The sequence below is a fragment of the Pomacea canaliculata genome, linkage group LG5, assembly GCF_003073045.1.
Source record: "Pomacea canaliculata isolate SZHN2017 linkage group LG5, ASM307304v1, whole genome shotgun sequence".
Lineage (NCBI taxonomy): Eukaryota > Metazoa > Mollusca > Gastropoda > Architaenioglossa > Ampullariidae > Pomacea > Pomacea canaliculata.
Window position 1 is genome coordinate 11,411,604 of NC_037594.1, and position 22,504 is coordinate 11,434,107.

At 44.3% G+C, this 22,504-nt stretch overlaps 1 protein-coding gene across 7 annotated transcripts in view; it reads left to right on the forward strand.

Annotated features, from left to right (window-relative positions):
* Positions 1-22,504, forward strand: part of LOC112564286 (melanopsin-like) — a 67,896-nt gene that overhangs the window by 19,416 nt on the left and 25,976 nt on the right. For 4 of the 7 annotated variants that reach the window (XM_025238988.1, XM_025238989.1, XM_025238991.1 and 1 more), the window contains exon 2: positions 18,357-20,172. In XM_025238988.1, coding sequence (XP_025094773.1) covers positions 19,531-20,172 — 642 coding nt within the window. In that variant the 5' untranslated portion in view covers positions 18,357-19,530. Of the gene's footprint in view, positions 1-179; positions 440-10,316; positions 10,949-18,356; positions 20,173-22,504 lie in introns of those variants that run through there. The other 3 variants (XM_025238990.1, XM_025238986.1, XM_025238992.1) reach the window with 3 other exon arrangements.

Here is a 22,504-nt window from a genome sequence, read left to right on the forward strand (position 1 = left end):
AGACCAGTTTGCAGATGCTCACGAGGCTGGATGGAGGGGACTAAATTTCGCCTCCGTTCCAGACCCTGTCGAGCCCGTTTTTGGCCGAAATATTTTGCCGCTAATTTGTCCTTATTACCATGGTGTAATTGGAATAGCTGACTCATTAGGGCAGAGTCGTAGCTCCTTTGCAGGGGAGTAATTCTCTTCAATAAGGATTGTTAACATGGCCGAAAGACAGGCTGTGGCGATGTGCTTGGGACTTAGGAGCTTGCTTACTGTCACATGAAGCTAGGAAATATTATCTTCGTGGGCCTGGTGCACAGGTGTCAACTAGAGCGGAACACCTGGAATATGTGTTTATTCTTGTCTGCCTCAACATTTGTGCTTTGTCATTGCACTTCTGTTGCCGTACCCATGGAGAGGAGGTTTATAGTTACATCCTGCATGTCTGTCTGAGGTGAGTTTGAGGTGCAAAGCGAGGTCTGCACGTGAGTGCCCTACAGTTAAAAATGAGTGCAGGTGTGTCCATGAGAGGTAGGGAATAAGTGAATGAAAGAGGTGAAAAAAAAGAAAACTAAAGAAAAAAAAACCGTAGAAAAACGAGTGACAATGGAAAGGAAAAACAATAAGAGATTATAAAGAGTCAACGTGAATAGGTATCAAGGAGAGAGGGGGATAGAAAGAAGAGTTTTCAACAATGTTTGTTTATATATGCTACTCACATAAGAGCAGGCTGTTTTTATAATTAATTTTGTATTTTCTATCCATCAGATTCACTCATTTTACAGCGCAGTAGGGAATAATAAGGAGGCAGATGCTACAGAATATAAACAAGGGTATTGCTTGTATTTATTTACGAATAGTTTTTCAATAAAAAGGGAAGATTGCGGGCACCACAGAGTCAAAGCTTGGAGATATAATGGCTGTGATACACGAATATATGTTTCTCTTTTTCGCAGCACTCCCTTTCATGACACTGCTTCCCTTTCATTACTACCTTCCCTTTCATTATACGCCAAGAGCCAGGAGGTAATCATCCGGGTCTTGCTGGAGGTTCTCTGATCACATCTCATTACTTGCTCCTCTCCAACGAGGGTCTCTGTCGACACTGTACAAACCCTTGTGTGCATGTTTTAACATCTTCCTCCCCCGACATTCGTTTTCTTGGGACCCTCGACATTTCTAGTGTGCGCGTGGCTCATCACATCGCTGTTAGGTCATCAGTCACGTGGCGTGCACTTAACAAGGGGGAAAGGTGGGCTGAACTAAGATGTGTAAACAAGTCTTTTGTGCTGCTTTCTTATTTCAATGAAGTGTTCTTAAGTAAGTATTTTAAGCGTATGTTTAACTGAAGGTTCAAGTCTATTATTCAGATAACTATGGCTGTAGTGTCATTGAGCATGTGTGCATGAATGAAAAAAATGTTCTAACGATATTAATTTATGATTACAGAGAACTTTACGGGTTCTATTTTGATTGTGAACTGGTGCTACTTTTTGTAACCTGTTGAAAAGGATGCCAAATGGCAAGTTGGCATAAATGATAGGCACTCGCATGATCAATCTTTTCGATGAAAATTTCGGGTTTCAAACGAACCATTGACTCAGTCGTGTCTAAAACAAAGATGATTGCGGGTCTCCGAGGCGCCATCTTTTCCATTCTTTGGCGAAGATGAAACCAATGGACAACAAAATATGGCAATCTGTTTTATTCGTCCCACAGCTGTGATTGTTAGTAAAAGATTGTTGAGCACAAGCGATTCAGACCCTCAGCATCTTTTATTCAAGCACAACTTTCCTTTTCCCTTGACTCTCTCTTTAACTACAGTTCATGTATACTTACGCCAAAGAAGCTGTTTCAGACAATTATTCCCACCTTACTCCTGATGTCGAGTATTCTTCTCAAATTTATTCTCACCCGATATTTTTGATAACCTGACGGTATTCAAAATAACAGACTCTATTTCGTGACTTCCACTCGTGCCATCTGTCGATGAAGTCGGCATCTGACCGGATGTGGAGCTCATGGAGATGAGCTTTGCCAGATTCGCTATCAGGCTCCACGTGCCTTGACCAGGGATGTGAATGCAGATGCATGCAGCATCACTGGTATGACAGCCTTCCAACAATAAAACGACTTCCTGCCTGCCCACATTGATTTGTAACCGAGTAATACAAACCACGCTTTTTATTCCATATTTGGAAGGATAACTGCCGGGCAGGCGCCATCTTGAGGACCAAAGTCCAAGGACCGCGTGCTGCTGTGGAGGTGTTGAGATGCTGATAGGAGGTGGAGAAGGACCATCCTCATGTCTGGTGACGCCGAATGATTATAGTCATATCACTGAGGATTTTTTCCCCGAATGATGCATTCATTCTAAGGCGCCTTTAGCTGCAGACCTGATGGCTGACAGGAAATGGTTTTCGGATATCTCAAAATGAAACCTTTGAATGCTTGTGTTCAGGCACACAACACAGACAGGGAATCCTGGCACTAGGATGACTAAGGTTCAGATACCTATGTATGTTTGTTCGTGCTGTTTTGTAAAAAACTGGGTGATGAAAAGCGAATACCTGCCTCTCTCCTCCCATCTCCTCTCCATAACCTTCGGTTTAAAAAATGTAAAACTATTCCTGAAGGGTTTCGGGAAAGCTAATGATGGCAACAGCCGTGCCGTTGCTGCTGTTGCTGTAACATGACTAGTCACTAAAGGAATGCAGAGGATTGCTTGGTGTAGTCGAGTGTCTGTGGAAGTACTGAGAGACTGAAGGAGCTGGGTCAACGGACAGGTGTAAAGCTTCGTACGCACGCACGCACGTGCATCTATCGTACACGTGTTTTGACTGTTCTTCATAGTCAACTAACGATGATTAAGGAGCACCACACTACTTTGTCCTGACCTGTAAAGAAAAGATAATGACATGACTTTTTACAACTTTACCGATGACTTTCTCTTCACCCTGAAATCAGACTGTCTGTAGGGTACACCATCCGAATTCAAAGCAGCAGTTTACTGAGCAAGCGCTGTAAATATGTTTGTATTATATGTATGGACGAATGGATATGGATGGGATGGGTATATGCGGGTATTGTGTATATATATAAATGTAAGTGCGTGTGTGGGTAGGTATGTGGCGTTCTGTTCGCTGCTTGCGTGTCTGTGCGGCGGGTGAGTTGCAGGGTGGGATTGGTGAACATTCGGGGTGGATGTTTGTAAATCCTCCTTTTCTTCAGCAAAGATAAAACAGCGGGTGGGTGGAAAGGATCCATGCTTTCAAGCTATCGACGATAACTTCTGCATTTGTCAGCCAAACATACTCAGTCTCTCTCTCTCTCATACACACACCTGTACAAAGCCCAGCCTCAGTTGTTTCTCCAGGCTTTATGTTATCTTTACCTTGATGTAGGTACCTCGCTCGCATCGTGCATCATTGTTAGTGGCATAAGATGCTGGCTTGCATTTTTCGGGTTTCCTTTTCGAGCTTCACAAGTTTGTTTTAACCACAGAGAATTTTTGTTGAAAGCAGCCGACAGTGGCTTTACACGAATCAGTGTTGCACGAGTTGTGTTCATCCATTTCTCCAGGCTTCGGCATCCGTAAACACGATGGTGCCAGATTTTTGTAAAATGTTATTTTACTTTTCTTGTGTCGAGGAAGGACGTATCTTGAGTTTTTGTATACAATATGCCATAGGCTGCACATGAATAATCACATACAGTCCAATCTTGCACATTCTGTGAGGATATTTGTAGACCAACTTCAAGATTTCGCCTGTACATTGATATCATGTAAGCATCCATTTTTATCTTCCTCGGAATATTTTTATATTGGAGAAGTATCTCATATTTCTCTTGCCACAAAATCAGGACTCGTGTTCCAGGAAGCTATTAACTCACTCTCTCTGATTTTATACATATAGTGTGTGAGTGAGAGAGAGAGCGGGACTACTGCGCCTGAAAAAGTAGATGTTGTACCAGTATTTAAGTCCTTCCCTTAACCTTTATACATTCTTAGCAGAAGGGACTGACATCCATGCTCAAAACAAACCATGTTCAGACAGTTCCTCTGAAGCTTATTCCAGAATGTGCTTTAGTAAGTTTATTATACACAAGGCAGTGCCGCTCCATCCACGTGTCCTGCCATCCTCACCATCCGGGTGTCTGTCTCGCTCCCCTCGGAGGTGATACAGCTGCTAGCATCGCGAATCCCACCACAGCACACGGGTAAATTTGGAAAATGTTTGTGGTAAACAGTTTTGTTGATCGTCCTTGTGGTTGGAGGTGGCAGGATACTTCTGCCAGAAATTAAACACAAGTCACTGTTTTGCGTTCCGTGCTGCCAGCATCGCCATCACGCGCCGATCAGCGCAGAACCCGGATGTGAGAGTAAATTCCGGTTGTAATTTTTCCACCTCTTGTGTTTATGGGCGTGAAAGATGGAGCGATTCCTGGGGAAATAGTTGCAGGTATCTCATGAACTTCGGTGATAAATAGCAAGATAGAAATGTTATGTGAAACTGTCGTCTGCAATATATCTAGACTTCCTTCTGATCGCGAGGATAGACAGGCAATATATATTCAGAAGACAACCGAGTCCAACAACTTATATCTCTTTAATTATCAGTATGAAATTTTAAATCTTTACTCAACGCTTATCTCTATTGTTCTTTGTAAATATTTCATAAGAAGAACAGTCAGAGACAAACCGATGTTGTAGTTTTAAATTGGCAATTAACGAAAGCCAGTAGTTATAAAGTTTGTTTCTTATGCTCTTAAAGCCCAATCTAACCTTTATATGTTGTTTAGGGAAGAAAACCAGTTTGTTTACAACAAATATGAAATCTTACGGATTTTAGAAACATATTCAAAACATCTGATGCAGACCTGGAGTAACAGAAGGAGGAAATCAATGATTTTGTTGGGTCCTTGTGATAACCTGCAGGGGAACTCGACAAGAGCTTCTTCTGTAGAGACAACTTTGATTACAAGGATAAAGAAAACCAGAAGATTGATTGAAACTGATAGACCTGTTGGAGGGGTGCACATGCGCCTGATTTGTATGTGCAAGCACGCAGCTGTCAGATACAGATGGTGCGGTTGAAATATTTCTCGATTCAAAACGTTCTTTATTCTTTGTTGTTTCACGAGCGGAACACTGACCTAGTAATGGATAAAATTACTATCGAATGTATAGACTATTGTAGTTATACAATATTGTAGTTTACCTTGAACCTTTTGCCTAGAAAAAGGGCGTAAATGCGCTACTCCCCTCACGTGCAAAAACTCCAGCTTTCCCCCTCCCCCCGAGTTAGCTCTCAATGATCCTCTTTCCAGGTCCTTGACAGAGCTAAATAATTCATTCCTACCTGTAACAATAGATTGTTGTGGACCACTCAGCTCAGGACATTGCAGCAAAAATTAAACAAACGTCAACGATGATGGAAGAAAGAGAACCTTGCAGCGATGACACATGATGTATCCCTGTCGAGTATTCTAGGTTTGCACAAGACATGAAAGTTAGAAAATTCTGATGTTGCAACTACTGCAAGATTGTTGGAGTTATGGCACAGAAGGTCTTTGAAGACCGAGAGGGCTCTTTTGAAAAAGGAACAGTCTGCATGCTTCTTCATTCTTGATTATTAATCCAGTGGTTCTCTAGGCTGAACACTTGAGTGTAAATTCCGTGTAAATCAGCCGGACAGCACTTCACAGTCCCATGAAGAAACAAAACACGAAGATGTTTCCAGACAGGAAGTAGAAATTGGCTATGAAATTATTTTTCTATAATGTTGGAACAAAAACGCGCGGGAAACCACAAAGATATCAAAACTGATTTACAACAATTCTTCCAATTTAATTTTTTTCTTAAGAAAGTAATCCTCCGTGTAGTCATTTATGATAATGGTGAATTCACTGTCCGTGCGAAAGGAAGAAAAAAGGTTACACAACTTTCAATCATCCTTAACCCGGTCGGATTTTCCGGGAAATAATAAGAAACATTTTCTTGCCTGATAATCGGCCTGGCAGAGCCACCCGGTAATGAGAAGGGAAGAGGTGGGGAATGGCCAAATTGTGGGGCCTGGCAGCTTTGGCAGAGCTGTGCCACATTACCTCTGGCTTTATTGACTGGGTGGCAAAACACTCATACCCGGGTTATGGAGCAGAGGGTTCAGTTGTGGAGGTGGGTCAAGAGCATGCAGACAGAAATAATGGCAGTCTGAACTCTGTAAAAGCTGTGGTAATGATGTCAGGCTATTCTTGTGAAACATAAACAATTGCCGTTTGAAGCTGTGCTTGTGTGTTTACTCTTGAAGTCGTTTGAAGCTGTGCTTGTGTGTCTACTCTTGAAGTATTGTGTTTCCATTTTCAGTAAGAATGTTAACAGACTTGCTGCCGTGAAGTGGCAATCATACTATCATGTATCTCGTCCTAGCAAACAGAGTTGTCCGTTTTTAATTCCAGATATTTCAGTCGTGTGGCTATATTGTTGTTTACAACTTTTGTTTCCAGTCTGATCAGTGTCCTGTATCGCTTTCCTAAATAATCTCTCATTTTACTTTCCATTTTTACTCCCTTATGTCTAGCCTATTTGTTTTTTTTGTTTTTCAATTACCTGTATATATATTTTTTTAAATTAGAAATCTTGTTTAACTTCTTTTCGCTTAGTTCTGTTTCACCTTTTCGCCTTTGAAGATTAAATTATCTCACAAGGATTTTAAACCAAGTAGTTCACTAAACACAGAAGATGAATGTTACATCTTTGCTTTATTTATTGGCTACATTCTGCTTCGACTTCTGCTCCGCCTTCCTTTCTCACCTTTTCCTGGCACCGAGTTTTTCTTTCGCACCTTGATTTCATTTGCTTTGAGATGATTGCTGTCTACCTTGTTTTTGTCGCAGACCTTGTATGATTTATGTACATGTATATTCTGCACCTTCTTTATGTTGGGAGGGCTTGACAAAGGAGGAATCTGAGAGCAAATAAATGGTGTAGCAATGTTTGTAGAAATGTTGTTGAACAGAGAGCAAAGGCAAACAAACAGATGCTTGCGTGCTGAACACCTGCGGATACAGTTCTTGATATCTTCATCGTGCAGTCCTCTTGACATTTGGGTTATCCCCGCGTTTTCAGCACGTGCGGCGGTTCCCTTCTGCATGTTTCATTAATGAGTGGCAACAGGTGATGATGACGATGATGATTACGATGATGATTAATTGATGGATGGATGATGATCATCATCATCATGATCATGATCATAGTGCACGTGGGAGACATACACGCTGTGGATTCACCCACGTGACACCTGCACGCGAAATTCTTGAAGATGCTCGTTACTCGCAGCATCAAAGCAGGAGCAGAGGTCTGGAACTCTTTGGTTCGCGAGATCATTGTATCATCCACAACAAAGTCTGTAGCAACCTGTGACACAAAATCTCGCCATCAGGGTTGAAATGACCTGCCAAGTGATTTTTTTCGCTCAAGATATGTTTCATTTTAAATTCACACATACCATGATTATAAACATTTCCCCTAAAATCTGCGCGAATAAATTCCTTCCCCTCACAAGGTGAGCATCGACTGTAAACCTGGCCTGGGCTGTGTGGAGGTTTTTATCTACGTGTAAGTGTGCCTGTAAGATTTATGAGTATAACGGGACCGATGGGCACATCCACATGCAGGAAAGGAGATAAACCGTTGATGCAAGTCAGAGCCGTTGTTGCAAGTGCATCTCGCTTCAGTGATCAGAAATCCTTTCATTTCCTAATGATGTTATCAGAGTAACACCATATCGATAACGACTTGGAGCAGCCTCCATGTCTCGGCTAATTAGATGATCAAGAACACTCCATACCGTCGTGGAATATGTGCGAGGCTCCATGCTGACCGTGCCAGCACTCAGGCATCATGTTATTTATTATTTATTATCAGCTTTTTCGTCGGTCCCGGTCTCCGACAGTCTGCCTGGAACTTTCTTATAAGTTTACTAAGTCTTTTGAGGAGCTTTAACTAACTCCCTCCATCTTCTGTGACAGCAGCGCTTAGCTGAGGTTGGTTGTATGGGAGGGAGGGTCACCTGTGGCGCCAACAACCGTCAAAAGAGGGGACCTCCGTGGCCAGCTGAAGAATCTCTGAAGACCTCTCTTGCTTCCAAACCCATGTTTCTATTGAATGACAAGCAGGTCATGCTGACACAGAATCTTTCTGCGAGATGCGAAAACTGCGCTTGGGACTGATACACCTCGTGTGATATTGCATCGTCTTATCACCGCTTAAACACGACTTAATCTTAATCTGTAAACATGCTTTAATTAGTCTGGGGTGAGAAATGGTAAATTAAGCAAGAGTGATGTGTGCTTAGTCGGAGGTTTGTCGTACATCATTGTCAGAGGTGATTTTCATCAGCTGACAGAGCGCGTGCTGGTAGATACGCAGTCGTTCATGGAGATGAAGAGAGAGGTATGACACCTGTAACTGGATGGAGGACATAACTAGGAGACCAGGAGACCCGCACACAGATGGTCAGGGAGAATAGCATGATATCAGGAGTATCAGCAGAGAACATAGAGCATCCCAGACGAAAAGGAAGCAGGGAGCTGGGTAGTTAGACCATCGGAGAGCGGCGGGACGCACACTACCCGGTTCGATACCCGTGTGGAGCAGCGTTATACACCCAGCTGACTCAGCTGTTGAATGAGTACCGAGATGATTGAGAAGAGGGGAATAAAGGCAGAGAAAGAGTGGCCTTCGCTCAAAAATAAATAAGCTTTCCCCACCCCACCCCGAGACAATTGTGGCTGCCTTACTCTCCAAACCACCCAAATGTTTCGTGACTGCCATTTTCACCCCTGGTTCAGCGTTGACCCCACCGCCTGTCTACGAGGTCTTTATCCTTAACTTCCCCAGTGTTTACTGTCACGGAGAGATGCACGAGGCAGACGGCATGCAAACTTGATGTATATAAGTGCAGGGTGTAGGTCAAATTGTAACTGTAGCTGACCTTTTATAAGCTCCATCTCCACTCATCGATGCCCAAGTGCGTGAGCGGCAGAGTATGTGGTAGAAGGATGAATAAATGAATGCAGTGGGTTTTCCAGCAGCTACTACCAATCAACAACCGTGAGAACGGAAATTGTGAGAAGTTTCCTTCCTCTTGAGTTGTGAAGAGAAAAGTGTTTGGACAACTGGAAGCTGTGGAGGATGATGAGTCACTGCCATGTAGTTTCCTAGCGACAACAAAATGCACTTTATGCACCAACACAGACCTTGAGGGAACAATAAGTCCGCCTTATGAAGTGTGTATACAAGATTTACTCTTCCTAGTGCCTTAGTCGAGTGCTTTTGTCAAAAATTTAAAAAAAAATTAAGTTGATAAAAGAATGGAAAGATATTTTGTCCAGGTTTAAAGACTAAGGACAATTTATTGGGTTTTAACGAACGGGTGGGCAAAAAACTTATTTGAAGTTTTAAAGAATGGAAAGAAAATGTACAGATAAAAAAGATAAAAGATAACGCAGACAGGAAGGTAAGAAGAGTAACAGCCATTTCATTGAGTGTGTGCAGACTGACGAGGTAGATGTGAGACTGAGTGTGAGAGATAAATAGCTGGGTGTGTCTGAAAATGAATCGGTGAGCATCTCGTGGTTGACCTCGTCAGTATGAGCAAACGTGGTTTCTATAGTAAACACAGTTATGTGTCTGCGAAACTGTCGTCAGCTTACATCCCCCTCGCCCAAATATTCAGCGGAGGTTTTTATTTTATTTGTTTATGGTTTTTATGTCAGTCAGAGAGGGAGAAGCTGTCGTGAAAGCGTAAACAGGAGGGAAAATAGGTCAGGCGATGGTAAAAAAGTAAAATTGCGATCAAGATGGCCTGATTGTTTGTACATGAAGTATTTAGACAAGTGATGTCGGCTTTGTACCTGGACAACAGGAGGAATTCGACTAAAGCTTAGCACAGACTGTGTGATGTGGGGTAGGGTGGCAGGGAGGTGAATACGAGATGAGAGAGGTAGGTAAGGCTTGAGGGGTGAAAGAACTTGAGTGAAGGAGAATCTACAGTCAGGACATCCAACCTGTCGGTGACAAGTTAATTGTTGCACGGGGATTCCCAGGAGGGTCAGAAGTAGGTACACAGAACTGATAAGATCATGGCATTGTTGATGCATACTTACCTTTGATTCACCTTGTTTGTAAGATACCCAGAATACTTTTAACAACTATAGCCCCCTGTGGGTATAATAGTTCAAGGTGTTAAAAATCCTTCCTGAGATCCGGTGGGCGTGAAGCATGAATGGTAAGTTTATTGTTGGTGGATGGGTGGAGTACGATCAGTTGATCTCGGGTGGTGTGCACGCCAGCAGACGTAAATGTAAATACAAAATAATCGGCCCTTGCACCTGTCTTAGCCTGACGCGGAGTTCGGGTGACAGACGGGTGGGGATGTCAGGGGGACATCACTTTACGTCATCCGCAGGCACGTTGCACGACGACGGACGCTCGTGGCTGTCGGTGTCGTCACCAGCGTCATTAATTAAACACAATACGTGAGGAGCACCCTGCTCACCCTGCGGCGGTCCCCACGCGGCACGCGGCGACTGTGTGCGTGCACAGTGTGTGCCGCACGTCCGGCTGCACTCGGCTGCTTAGCGGCCGGCCCACGGCGAACGTTCAGTTCTCCACTGCGCGAGTGAGCGTTCATTTGAGGCTAAAGTGACGTCAGACAGACACAGCGACCAACCGAGCGAGAGTAAGTGAAAGAAGAGAAGAGGTGGACTGAAAAAGTTTGCCTGGTGGTTGGGTGGCTGGAAGTCAGGAGGAGCGGTACACGACTGGCAGACTGTCCTGAAACTGTAGAACGTTGTGGTGTAGTGAAGTACGAGTGAGAGCAGACTACTACACACACCACCACAACACCACCACCACACCTCGCGGCTTCTGCCCGAACGTTGGAATGCGAGGGCTGAGGTGAGTATGTGTCTGCCGAGCGGCTTGGTCGCAAAGCAAACATCTTGTGTGACGAATACCTTTGTGCCTCCTTCACTCCATGCAGGCTTTGCAGTCTTTTCGTGCTTCCTGCTGCACTCTCTCGCCTATCATGCCACAGTGAATAACATCCCGAGTTCCGTAGTCGCCGGTAGTTGGTGTTAAGGACAGGGAAATGGTGTGTGTGTAGTTTATAGTTTTGTTTAGGCAAATGTCGGACTTGAATTTCCAGCTTGAGTTTCATTGTTGCGTGTGATAGCCGCTGTGTGTGTGTGTGTCTTGCCTTGAAGACAACCTAATAACTTTCGAGTAAGATATCAGCAGATTCGGTTTCCGAACCGACTCCGAATATAGCAAGTGTACAGTAGGTCACTAACTATCACTCCCCTTCTGATCATGAGCTTTCCTACTTTCTTCTAACAGAGTATCTGTTGTTAAATATTCAACTTTTTTTTGGATGGGTGAAGGAAGAAGTTTTATGCAATATGATATTCGTCTAAAACTGTGTCAGATATGGTCACTCATGTGACAATCTGTGGCCGGGTATGCAAGCGGTGAATACCACAAACCTGCCTTAATGCGTCTGTAATCTCGGTCATCCCCTACTTTCTAACTTGTGTCTCTACTTGTTGTCCCTGACAACCAGGTGGGTCAACCAGGTGACGTCGAACAGACAACAGAACAAAAGTCGCTTTAGACTGGCCATGCTCTGTAAAATGTGTTGTTAAGGATTTTTCAATGGACTGTAGTGACAGGGTCATAGTTGAGTGACCTTAGCTTTGCCGACTGGCGTATAAAGTCGCAGACAATAAAAGATTTGTTTATTTTGTGAAGGGTAAGGGCCACGGGTGTGCTTCTATCATTACAGATAACCTTGGAAACACATGAAATAGAGGCAATTATCGCTGTTTCTCGACACTTCCTCGCCACCCCGTGTGCCCACCCGCCACTTGTCGCCGTATCTCGCCTCACATTGTCGTGCTTGCTAGCGAGCTCGTGTACACCGAGAACATAAAAATATTCTGACACACCACGCAGCCTGGGTATGTTAGCCCCTTGGGGTGATAAGAAGTTCACCCAAACGTTGTTAATGTACCCGGTCCCCTCGTGTACACTTCTTGCATTTGTGTCTGGACTGGGTGAACCGGACTTTCGTGTCCGCGATAAGGCGCTGAGCACTGGGTGATGGCTGCTGTTGGTGGCAAAGTGTTGTCATCTCCTCCATCAGCCTTCTGGAGACCTCACTACAACTTCATACACTCTAGCCAGCATATTATTCCATCAATTATATTCAGTTTATTGTATTATAAATCTACTTAAAATTTTTGTAAAAGATTTTTAATAACATTTTTTGACGGAATAATCAAATATACAATAACTATGTAAAATTATATTTATAAGTTGTTGTGATGAAACTTTTGACTGTAATCAATGATATTTTTTTCAAAAATTTACTAGTTTTTCAAAATGACTTTCAGATAGTACCCAAAGTCATAGATCATTGATTTTAGTGCAAATTATTATCGGAACTGCCAAGAGCGCTCATTATGATATCTTTAAAAGTCTTGAAGATATGTATGGTCAAGGCAAGATACGATATTGTTATAATAATGAGGGGATCAGGTTAGAGAGCGAATCTTGATATACTGTCGGCATCTGGGTCCTTTATTTGTAGCTATGGTGACACGTCTTCTCTCCATCCTCTCTTTTATCTCATTCTTTCCTCTCATTCCCTCCCTTTTCCACTTATCTGTCCCTTCGTATCCTCCTTTCTATTTTTCTCATTCACAAACACACACACACACATTTTCACACACACTTCGTGCCTGTAGTCGCGTGCATGCATGTGCGTGTGGTTCATGCCAGACAGCGCCTGGGAAACTTTGCCTTTCGTCTGGCAAACACGCGATGTGATAACAGGCTGGGACTAGTGTGGAGCAATGAGCAGGATAGCCAGAAAAAAGCGGGAAGACACGACGGTGCAGAGCACAGAATAAAAAATTAAAGGAGTCGAGAGAAAGAACATGCAGAACCTTTCTGTTTTCTTTCCACTCAATGCGGGATGGACAAAAGATCCATTGTCGAGTCGCATCATGCGTCAGGCCTCTTCTGTCCCTACACCACACACGAGTGAACGATTTTACACAAAGCTTCGTGCTGAAACAAGGATTTTGTTTTGGAGGAACTGACGGGTAGATTTTACGTGGCACGTACGTGATTCCATTGTAAGTTGAAAAAAAAAGAAACACAAAGTTTTGTTGTGCATGGGGAATGAGGATCCACAAGTCTGTGAATTTCCCAATCAATCGCTTGTTTGGGTTAGTTTGTATTTTTCACTCTATCGCATATTTATCCCATACCCTTTTTGATACATCACTTGTTACATAACGATACTCGTGTTACGTAACGACATCACGTGGTGCGCAGCAGCCATCATCGTTACGTGACTTGCTGCGCACCTTGACCCTGGAGATGTTGGTGTCCATAGCGACCGCATCCTTGGTCTTGAGGTATTTCTCGTCATGCCACCCGTGTTGCTCGGCTGAGATGCAGGGTATCCGCCGGTGTGCGCAGTAAACACCTGGCTGCTGCTGAAGCCGAGAGTCGGATTTCTCGCTCCGATGAGTAATGGCGCACAGGATCCTGGCGATGCCAGACTTCGGGTTTGTTTGTCGGATGGCAGCAACATCGACAGCAGGGTACCCTGTCCGTGCGTGTTTTATAACTTATTTAAAGACACCACGCTAGATAGGCATCTCCAAGGATTCCAAAACAGAGTTTTTTTTTACATTTTTCCCCCAAAATATAAAAATACTGGATGTTTTGAAATGTTGTTTAATCACAAGCACAGTCGCGCCTGCCTCTGTGTGTTTGTGTGTGCATGCACTTAGAATGATGTGAGATGTGTGCGTTCGTGCGTGTCCCTATGTCCATAAAAGGTTGTCTCCTAATCTTGTGGTTGTTGGGGAAAGGGGTGTTAAAAACCTCACTTTTCTCGGGATCAGCTTTTTATGAGGGCTTTGCCCATTTTCTCTCCCTCTCAATGCCTTGCTTTCCCAACCTTGAGTCAGGTACCCATTCCTGACGGCTGCATCGACTAGGGGTGAAAAAGTCTCTTGCGCGATACGGGTTTCGAACCTAATTGCCTTCAGGTTCGAACGCCAGTGCTATTACCTACCACTCGACCGCTTTACGTACGTGAACGCCTACAGATCGACAGGGTAGGAAGGGAGAATCTTACAGTCCTTAAGACAGTAAACATGACAGCACAAAGATATGCGTCTATGTCATCCTTCGTGCGTGTCTTATTCTGACCTGTTTGTCATCCTTCGTGTCTGTCATTCTGTCTTACATCATCCTGCCTGTTCCTATCTGCTATTTTTATCATTTACGTCATCCTGCCTGTTGCTGTCTGTCGTTCCGACCCTCTCATCGTTCACTTTGACCTCGGACATCAGCAACCTTGTCTCTGGCTGTCACTTTGTAGTCCAAACACTTGTCACATCACTTGTCAAGCTCACGAGGATCATATTACAACTCCAGGCACATCCCCCATTTTTCTCCTGTCCTCCTCTCATCTGTCAGCCACAACAGAAAGAACAACTAAAACTGCGAGTTTTCTGCTCCTGGAAAACACTAAAACTTCCTTTCTGAGCCATCTTGTCGGCATAATTATAAACCTAACAGCTCATTTTCCCCGAGCAGGTGACAATTTCCGAGAATAGAGTGACATCAAAGTTTATTTTAAGAAAAAAAGTTGTTTAAAGGTCTTAAAAGATGCGACTGATTATTCTCTGTTGAACGAGTTACTTTTTTCGTTTGCTTTTCAAATGAACACAAATTGTTAAGGAATGATGAAACGAAGACCCTAAGGTGCGTGCTACTTTGGCTGTTGAAAGATGTCGGTGATGCTCTTCCCTTCTGACAAAAGCAACGACAAAAGAAAAAAATAAATAAAAGGTTGACTTGGACAAGACTCGATATTTGCTGGCTTTGTTTGCAGCGATTTTTGCCCACCCCTTTTCCCCACCCCTTTCATACAACGGACTCTTTTGCACTTGAGACTAAGAACAATCGAGAACTCTCCATCTCCTCACTTTCTTTGTTCTTCACACTACACCTGGCAATGAAATATCTATTAAGACAATAATCTCAGTTCTGGTGGGGTTGGAACATGGGACTACCGGAACCCTGGGGCGTCAACAGGTTGAAACTTTAATGGAGAGTCTGAAGCTTGTACAGTCTGTACACCCACGAGGTATGAGGGTGGGAGTAGTTCTATTAATGCACGAATGTTCATGAAATCCCAGGGGACCGTAAAAATATTATACACATAACGGTTTCTGCCTTCAGCTGCTAAATGCTTGTGAGTGGTCTCTTGATCTTCGTAATCACGTGCCAGGAAAAGTAACCGCGTCCATCCTCATCCACCACCAGTCCTAAAATGATTTCGTTTGTATCAGAAGTAGCAGAACATCAATAGTTTGTTGGTTAATGAGCGCCTTAATGTAATTGCCGACTGTGTACAATCTGATGGTAACTGACAGAATAAACCACATACAATAAACAAGCCAAATCACATTTTTCGGCTTCTGGGAAATCTTAAAACTTTATGTCAGAAGGCAGTTTGTCGGCATCTGCCTCTTGTAAAGCTCAACTAGCTCCCCTCCGTGTGAGGAAGTGCGGCATATAAAACCTCTTATTATTATTATAAACAATTTGTTTCTGGCTTGGGACAAGTTCCGAGATAATTTGAGTGGGAAAATATAGAAAGATTGGTTTAACGGTCTTTAGAGACGGGACTGACGCTGTAAACGCTCCAAAGTACTTATATTTTCGTTTTTGATTATTTATATTCATGTTCTTATCTTCTGAAGATAAATTTTGAAGGAACGGAGACCTGAAGAAAGACATGTTTATTTGTCGATACGTTTCAGCATTGATGTTTTTTTCTTGACGGACAAGAACAAAACAAATTCTTTGATTTGGACAAAACCGTGATGGTTGAATTGATTTTTTTTTTCTTTTTTGCATTGTCGTTCTCACATGTGACACCGTTCACATTCTTTTTCATGGCATCACACCCTCATCTCCACCATTATTAGAATGATTGAGCCGGCATTAGGTTTAGAAGCATCACAAGTGGCCTCTTGACGAATGAGCGCCATGGAGTCGTTGGTGGACCCTCGTCCTCTCTGACTGATTGCCAGGCTTGCGGCTGCAAATCTGTTCACTGTGTTCAAACTTTTCCCTCACTAGCAGTTGGAGTTTGGCTGTTTGTGTTGCCTGCAGCATTCATTGCAGTCGTAGCGAATGCAGACGTGCAGTTTGATTATTCATCCAGCTCCACATCGCTGGCCAGCAGGTAGTGGACGCTGAGTGTGGATTAGGTCGTTCATGCGGAAACCCGTCCTGGTGCTGCTAATGCACTGATATGCCAGATGCGACCAGACGAGATTACACCGAGTGAGTCTGTCCAACTAAACGTAAACAAAAAATATCCTCACGCACCCCCTTCCATCCTAAATAACCCCCTTCATCCAACTTCCAACTTCCCCTCGGTGTAGTGGTGTTTGGTGTACAGACTGAAGTGGATAAACCGGCTTTAAAAAAATGGAGAGTCAGGCCTGTGGTGGTTGTAAAGCTTGAATTTTTCACCGCTCTCTCGTGAAAGCTCGTTGTTGTAGAGCTCGCATCCCAAGCGGTCGTCGTTTCCTGTTTACTGAATCATCTCATCTGTTGGCGATCGAAGCGTTGACGGCCTGTCCACCCTAGCGGGGGTCGGGGTACCTTACTTGTGGCAGCCCGGAAGTCGAGTAATCCTCCAAGAGTGCAGGCTGTCCACCAAATCATCGAATCTTGATGATAGGGATATCAGTTCGTGATGACAGTCATGGCGCGGAGGGACTGTTACATTGTACGTGTGCACGTGATACACGAGTTAGTGTTACACGTGCACGAGGGGTTACAGCTACGTTACATTTGTACGCACTGTACGTTACACTGCACGTTACATGTGGTCATATGACACGTGCAATCTGTTCAGAGTGTATTACAGTTGCAAAATTATTCAGTTTCGCTGCAGCAGATTTCATCCTCGTTTCCAAGGTGTCGTACAGAAAACTGGGTACAGTGAGTACAGTGCCATTAATGCCAAAAGAACTTACTAGAATCGTCACAAATCTTAGTTTATTTTAGTCCTTGTTATTCCTCGAGGAGCATAGGGCTGCTACAAATATTATTACCAAGAAATAACCACAATAAATAAAATGATGCATTAATTTTTTTTAATATTGCTGTCTTAGATTAAGTTTATTTTAGAAAATTCATTTTGCACCTTGTTAGTTCCATATGAAGTATAAAAATATTTTTCTCATACAATCAATTTGATGTCTTGTATCTATAATCCCATCCCCGAGCCCCATGCGGCTGTTTACTGTCAGAAAGGTGTTGTAGTGCAGGGCACACGTCGGGCCGATCCTCGAGCCAGTTATCGTTTGCTACGAGTCATTTCGACTTTGATGCATTGCAGTTTCTGAACTAGATATTCTGAGAACAACGGGAAGTGGGGAAACTCCAACTGAATTCCCATCAAAGAGTGAGTCAGTTTTAGCACGAGACTGAGGCAGTAGACACATCAGTGCCAGACATTAGTCATCATAGACCAGGAGGACTGGCTGTTTCCCGGCAAGCCCAGGTCTGGAAGGACCAAACGTCTTTGGTGGATGTCGTAGTAAGAAGCTGACAGGACCATCACGGAGCAAGTACTCTAGGCGAGTGCTGCACTAAAAAGGGTTTCAGGTGTCTGAGATCCTTCATCTGAAACTGTCATCCTTGAACACCTTTGTCGCCATCACTGCCAGTGCTCTCCAGACACTTCTGCCTTCTCATCGCCGCGCCAAGCTTAGTATTCAAGACCGCAAGAAGAGTCGGAGGATTTGTAGATGACCATTCTGTACTGTTCTGTCTCGGACAACAAGTGTGCGAGTTTTGGGAATAAAATATTTTTTAATATTGATTTATTTAAGTATTTCAATATTTATTTACTTATATATATATAAAATGGGTGGACACCTGAAACAAGGACACACCCGTTTTATTGTTTAATGTTCCCTCCCCCAACCTCTGCTTCTTCTTATGTTTAAGATTTAATTTAATCCTGACGAGGAGTTGTTTTTTTAGTCATATTATGATAACATACTGATAACTTGTTATCATTTTAAGGGAGACGAGGTATGAGCGGAAGGAACCACACTGTCGGCACATCAATAAACTTTTTGTTAGCCTCATCGGGGAAAAAAATAAATAAGCAATGAAAATCATGCATTCACTTTAAATGCTTGGTGGGAAGCCGGAAGCGCATCTCGTAACTGACAATTGTTTGTTGCAGGTGCTGCTGACCTTGGTCTCGCGTGACAGCTGCACGTAAGTGTTAGCATCCTCCAGACAAGCCAGCATCTGCGCATGCGCCGTTAGTCTGCTGGGAGCACGCGCGCGCACGCACGCACGCGGAGCATCTTCTGTGATCAGCGTCTGTGTACTCGACGTTGCCATGGCTGTCCCCAGCGAGGTTACCTGATTGTCTGCTCCTCTACACAGGAAGTCGCCGCCACACGCTCTGAACTCCGCCGCTAGAGGGCGCGCGTGCCGGTGGGAGGACGTGGGGAGCCAGCAACGGGCGCCGAGACGATATGAGCGGCAGGCTAGCATCAGCATCTGCTTCTCTCGGCTAAACCATCTGCACTCACACCCGTCTCTGCATTCCGGATGTCAGCGCCGATTCTCCTGTCAGATAGGTTGCCAGAGGAAGATATTCCAAAATTCATCGAGTGTAATATTACAGAAACGAGGCTGAGACAGAAGTTCTTTTGAGCGAGAGGAGGTGACAAATCCTGGCAGCTCCAACTGCCTGTTGTTAGATTTGATAGTTGAGTTGACTAGTCAGGTTCCAGACAGTCGCAGACAGAGAACAGATTCCTCTGTGGAAGCTAGACTGTCTGGCCTCTTGTTGTTGTGTTCTGTGTTGTGTCTGGATGAGGTCAGGACTCGTCACCTCCATCAGGAACCGTCCCCAAAACAAAGCCGCACGTGTCTGGTCCTGGTCAGGACCAGGCTTTGAATGTGCGACGAATATTGGAGTGCAGGGACAGATTCCAGAAAAGCCAGCGGGTGTAAGGGCGCACATTTGATGCTGATTTTACGGAAGTTTGCCGAGCGTGAGCCTAATTCTCTTCTCCTCCTGCATTAACAGATAATTGGATTCTTGCCCCGCGCTTCCATGTGGAGCACATGGAATGTACTGAAGGTGTGGGCACGATCAGGGTAGGCTTCATCAAGCTCGGGCATCATGCGAACGTTTCTTATTAAATGGATAATTTATCGAGACAGCCGGAGTCCTTTTTTTCGCCTTTGAAGTCGAAGGAATAGAGCTGAACCTTTTCGAGTCTGTCGGAGTTGCAGGGGCTCGAGAGTTTGGAATCCACGATGTACTTCTAATCGTTTGAGTGATGCCGTGTGTCTATCTTCGATACCTGTTGGAAGCAGCGCGAAGGTGAGAAATCGCGATGTGGAACACTGCTCAGCAGGACTCCATGGAAACGCACACTACCATGCTACAAATGGTGGTCAACGACAGCAATACGACCGGCGTGTCGCCAGTCGACGAAAACTACTTCCGGTGGAACTTTGCCTTCTCCGTCATCCTGGCCGCCGTGCTGTCCATCTCAGCTTTCCTGGCAGTGGTGGGCAACTCCATGGTGCTGACCGTTATCATCCGCCACCGGGGCATGCGCACTAGGACCAACCTGTTCCTGGTCAACCTGGCTGTGGCCGACCTTCTGGTGGGCGCCGCTGTCGAGCCCTTCACCATCACGACCCTCATCGAAGGCCGTTGGGTGTTTGGTTCTACCACCGGCACCTTCTGCAAGATCAACGGCTGGTTGAACTGCTTCTGCCTCGTGGCATCCATCCACACGCTCATGTACATTAGTATTCACAAGTACGTGTCCATCACCAAGCCTCTCGGCAACCACTTCAAGCTTCGCCAGATCCTCGGCATGATGGCCGCCGCCTGGGTGTGGGCCGCCGTGTCGTCCACCATCACTGTCACGGGACTTAGTTCTGTGCGATACAAGAACGGAACCAGCCAGTGTGGCCCGGAGTACCCCTCGGGACTTAAGTCCTACATCTTCCACATCATCATACAGGTTTGTGTAGCGAGAAGGTGGTTCGTTCCCCTGCTTGGTATTCAGATAATGTTAAACTTCTTTTAACGCTTGATTAGCACGATTTTCCAGAAACAAATGATAAATTGATTTTTTTAAAGAGAAGGGGTGATATTCAGTGTAAATCTCGAGCTACTTATATGTTTTAGAAGTGGTATATTTTCTTTTTGTAAGTTAGCAGTAATAACAGTCTGAAGATAACGTGAATGGATGCTTTATACAGGGTTGCAGTGTCTTTCGGGAGAGAACAAACGTTCCGAAATCTTTGCATCTTCGTGCTCCTGATTAATTAATGGAGATAGCGACTCCTAGGGATGTCTTCCTTTTTTTTCAAATCTGCTCAGTGTACTTCCAAATTCATCGTGGTCACCCTCTGTTTCCGTCGTCGACATACCCGCTTCACACATCCCTGGATGACTGTCATGGGTAGTGTGTCATGCTGAGCGACATACCCGAACCAAGTTTATCTTCTAGTCCTTGTAGTAGATATAAACCAGTCTCGGAAAGCATTTCATCTCGAATGCCTGGATATTTCGCATCGGTTAACAGCGTCCATGTTTCGTAGCCAAACAGCTGATGGGAGTGACCAGAGACTTGCATACCTTGTATCTGGTCTTGGTTACCGGTATGACTAAATCACACTCTGGACATGTTCGCTTTCTTTTATTGACAACAAGATGATTGCTTTTTTCCCTTTATGAGCCTGAGATGCTTCCTTTTGATAGTTATTAATAATTGTGCTGACATGTACAGCAAGAGGTCATGGCTGGATATGAACATGCTTTACATGCTTCCGCTGCCCCATACCCGTTGCTCCACCGCCAACTTGGAGAGCACGTGCACCTCGTCTGCAAACATGGAAAATAACCCCAGGTGCATGCACTCAGGGTGCTCACTTACATGTGTGCCTCAAAACAAAAGCGTCCAAAGCCCTCAAAACACACTCGAGGTAATCTCTCGGAACATGGAAACTACGCAAAGCATCGCGTTTGCCGCCAGCCAGCAGACCCTGGCATCCCAACCCTGAAGGCAGCGATCATCAGTTGTGGCCGCCGGCAGTTTGTGCTGATGGTACGGAAGTCGGCGGTCGTGCATGCACCCAACACTTCCTGGTGCACACCCCTTGTTTTGATGGCCATGCGCACGTGTCTGCACGTGTGTTCCGGCGAGGGCGAGGCGAGGGCAGTGGTGCCTGTGCACCAACTTCTCGATATACACTGAGCATCACCCTGGAATGTTCCAATGAAGCAGCATGGGACAATGCCTGGAGCTGGCTGCTTCCGGCTGAAGTGCTTCCTCTATCAGGACACAACTGTCTTTGAACACAGTTTTACTTCCGCTATTCTGTGGTACCCTCCATTTTAGGTGCAAGTTTTTTTTTTTTTTAACAGTAAAATTTGTGATGTTCCGATTATTATTAACATTATTACGACAGTCAACACCACTTAATAATATTTCAAGGAAAAATTTTTTTTTCATTCATTGCACATTGTGTCTGTTCGTTTGAAGGACTTTTAATGAATAAAGATTTTTTTTTTATAGTGGACCAAATTCCTTTTAAAAAAAAACGTTACTTTAAGGGAAGTTATTTCAATGATTTGTATCGTTGTCGTTGACAATGTATCAGACTGATATGCGAGCATGAAGCGTGTTTTCAATGCACGACCTTTAAACTTTGCTCTCAGTTTCGATGGGTTTGGTTATTTAGAATTTCTGCCGGGTTGTCATAGCGCGCGCACGAGGGACATCACCTTCCTGTAGGATGGTGACTGTGACAACGACAGTGTCACAAAGGTGTGAGAGAGAGAATGCCTGAGGGAAAATGATTAGAATAATTTAATGTGAAAACTGAGAAGTCTGTGTCGTGTTTGATCTTTACCGCCGCTGGTGTTATCAATGTAAAGATGTTGAATGTCTAATCACGGGTGTGAGGATAGGTGATGGTTAGAATACCTGTCTCCTTGTGAATACCTATCTGCTCCCGATGAGCGGACTCGTGTCCTGCCAGCAGGCACCGACTGGAGGGAGGAAGGGATACAGAGTTAAGGGAGGAACAAGACTCCCAGGTACCGAAGGATTCCCGGCATGCTTTGGTAGTCTGAACTTCGACAACCTTTCTTCCTTTACCTGTATTTACTGGTGTGTCTGTTTCGGCATTCCCGAGAACTACACCCGGAGTTATTGGATATGTTCTTCCTGAGCCATACTTCTATAAACTTTCTACAGAATTATTCCACATATTTATATTAGTTGTGCAGTCATCTATTTTTTACAGATTTATCCAGTCTGTATTCCTGCCTGCGTGGCTGCGTCT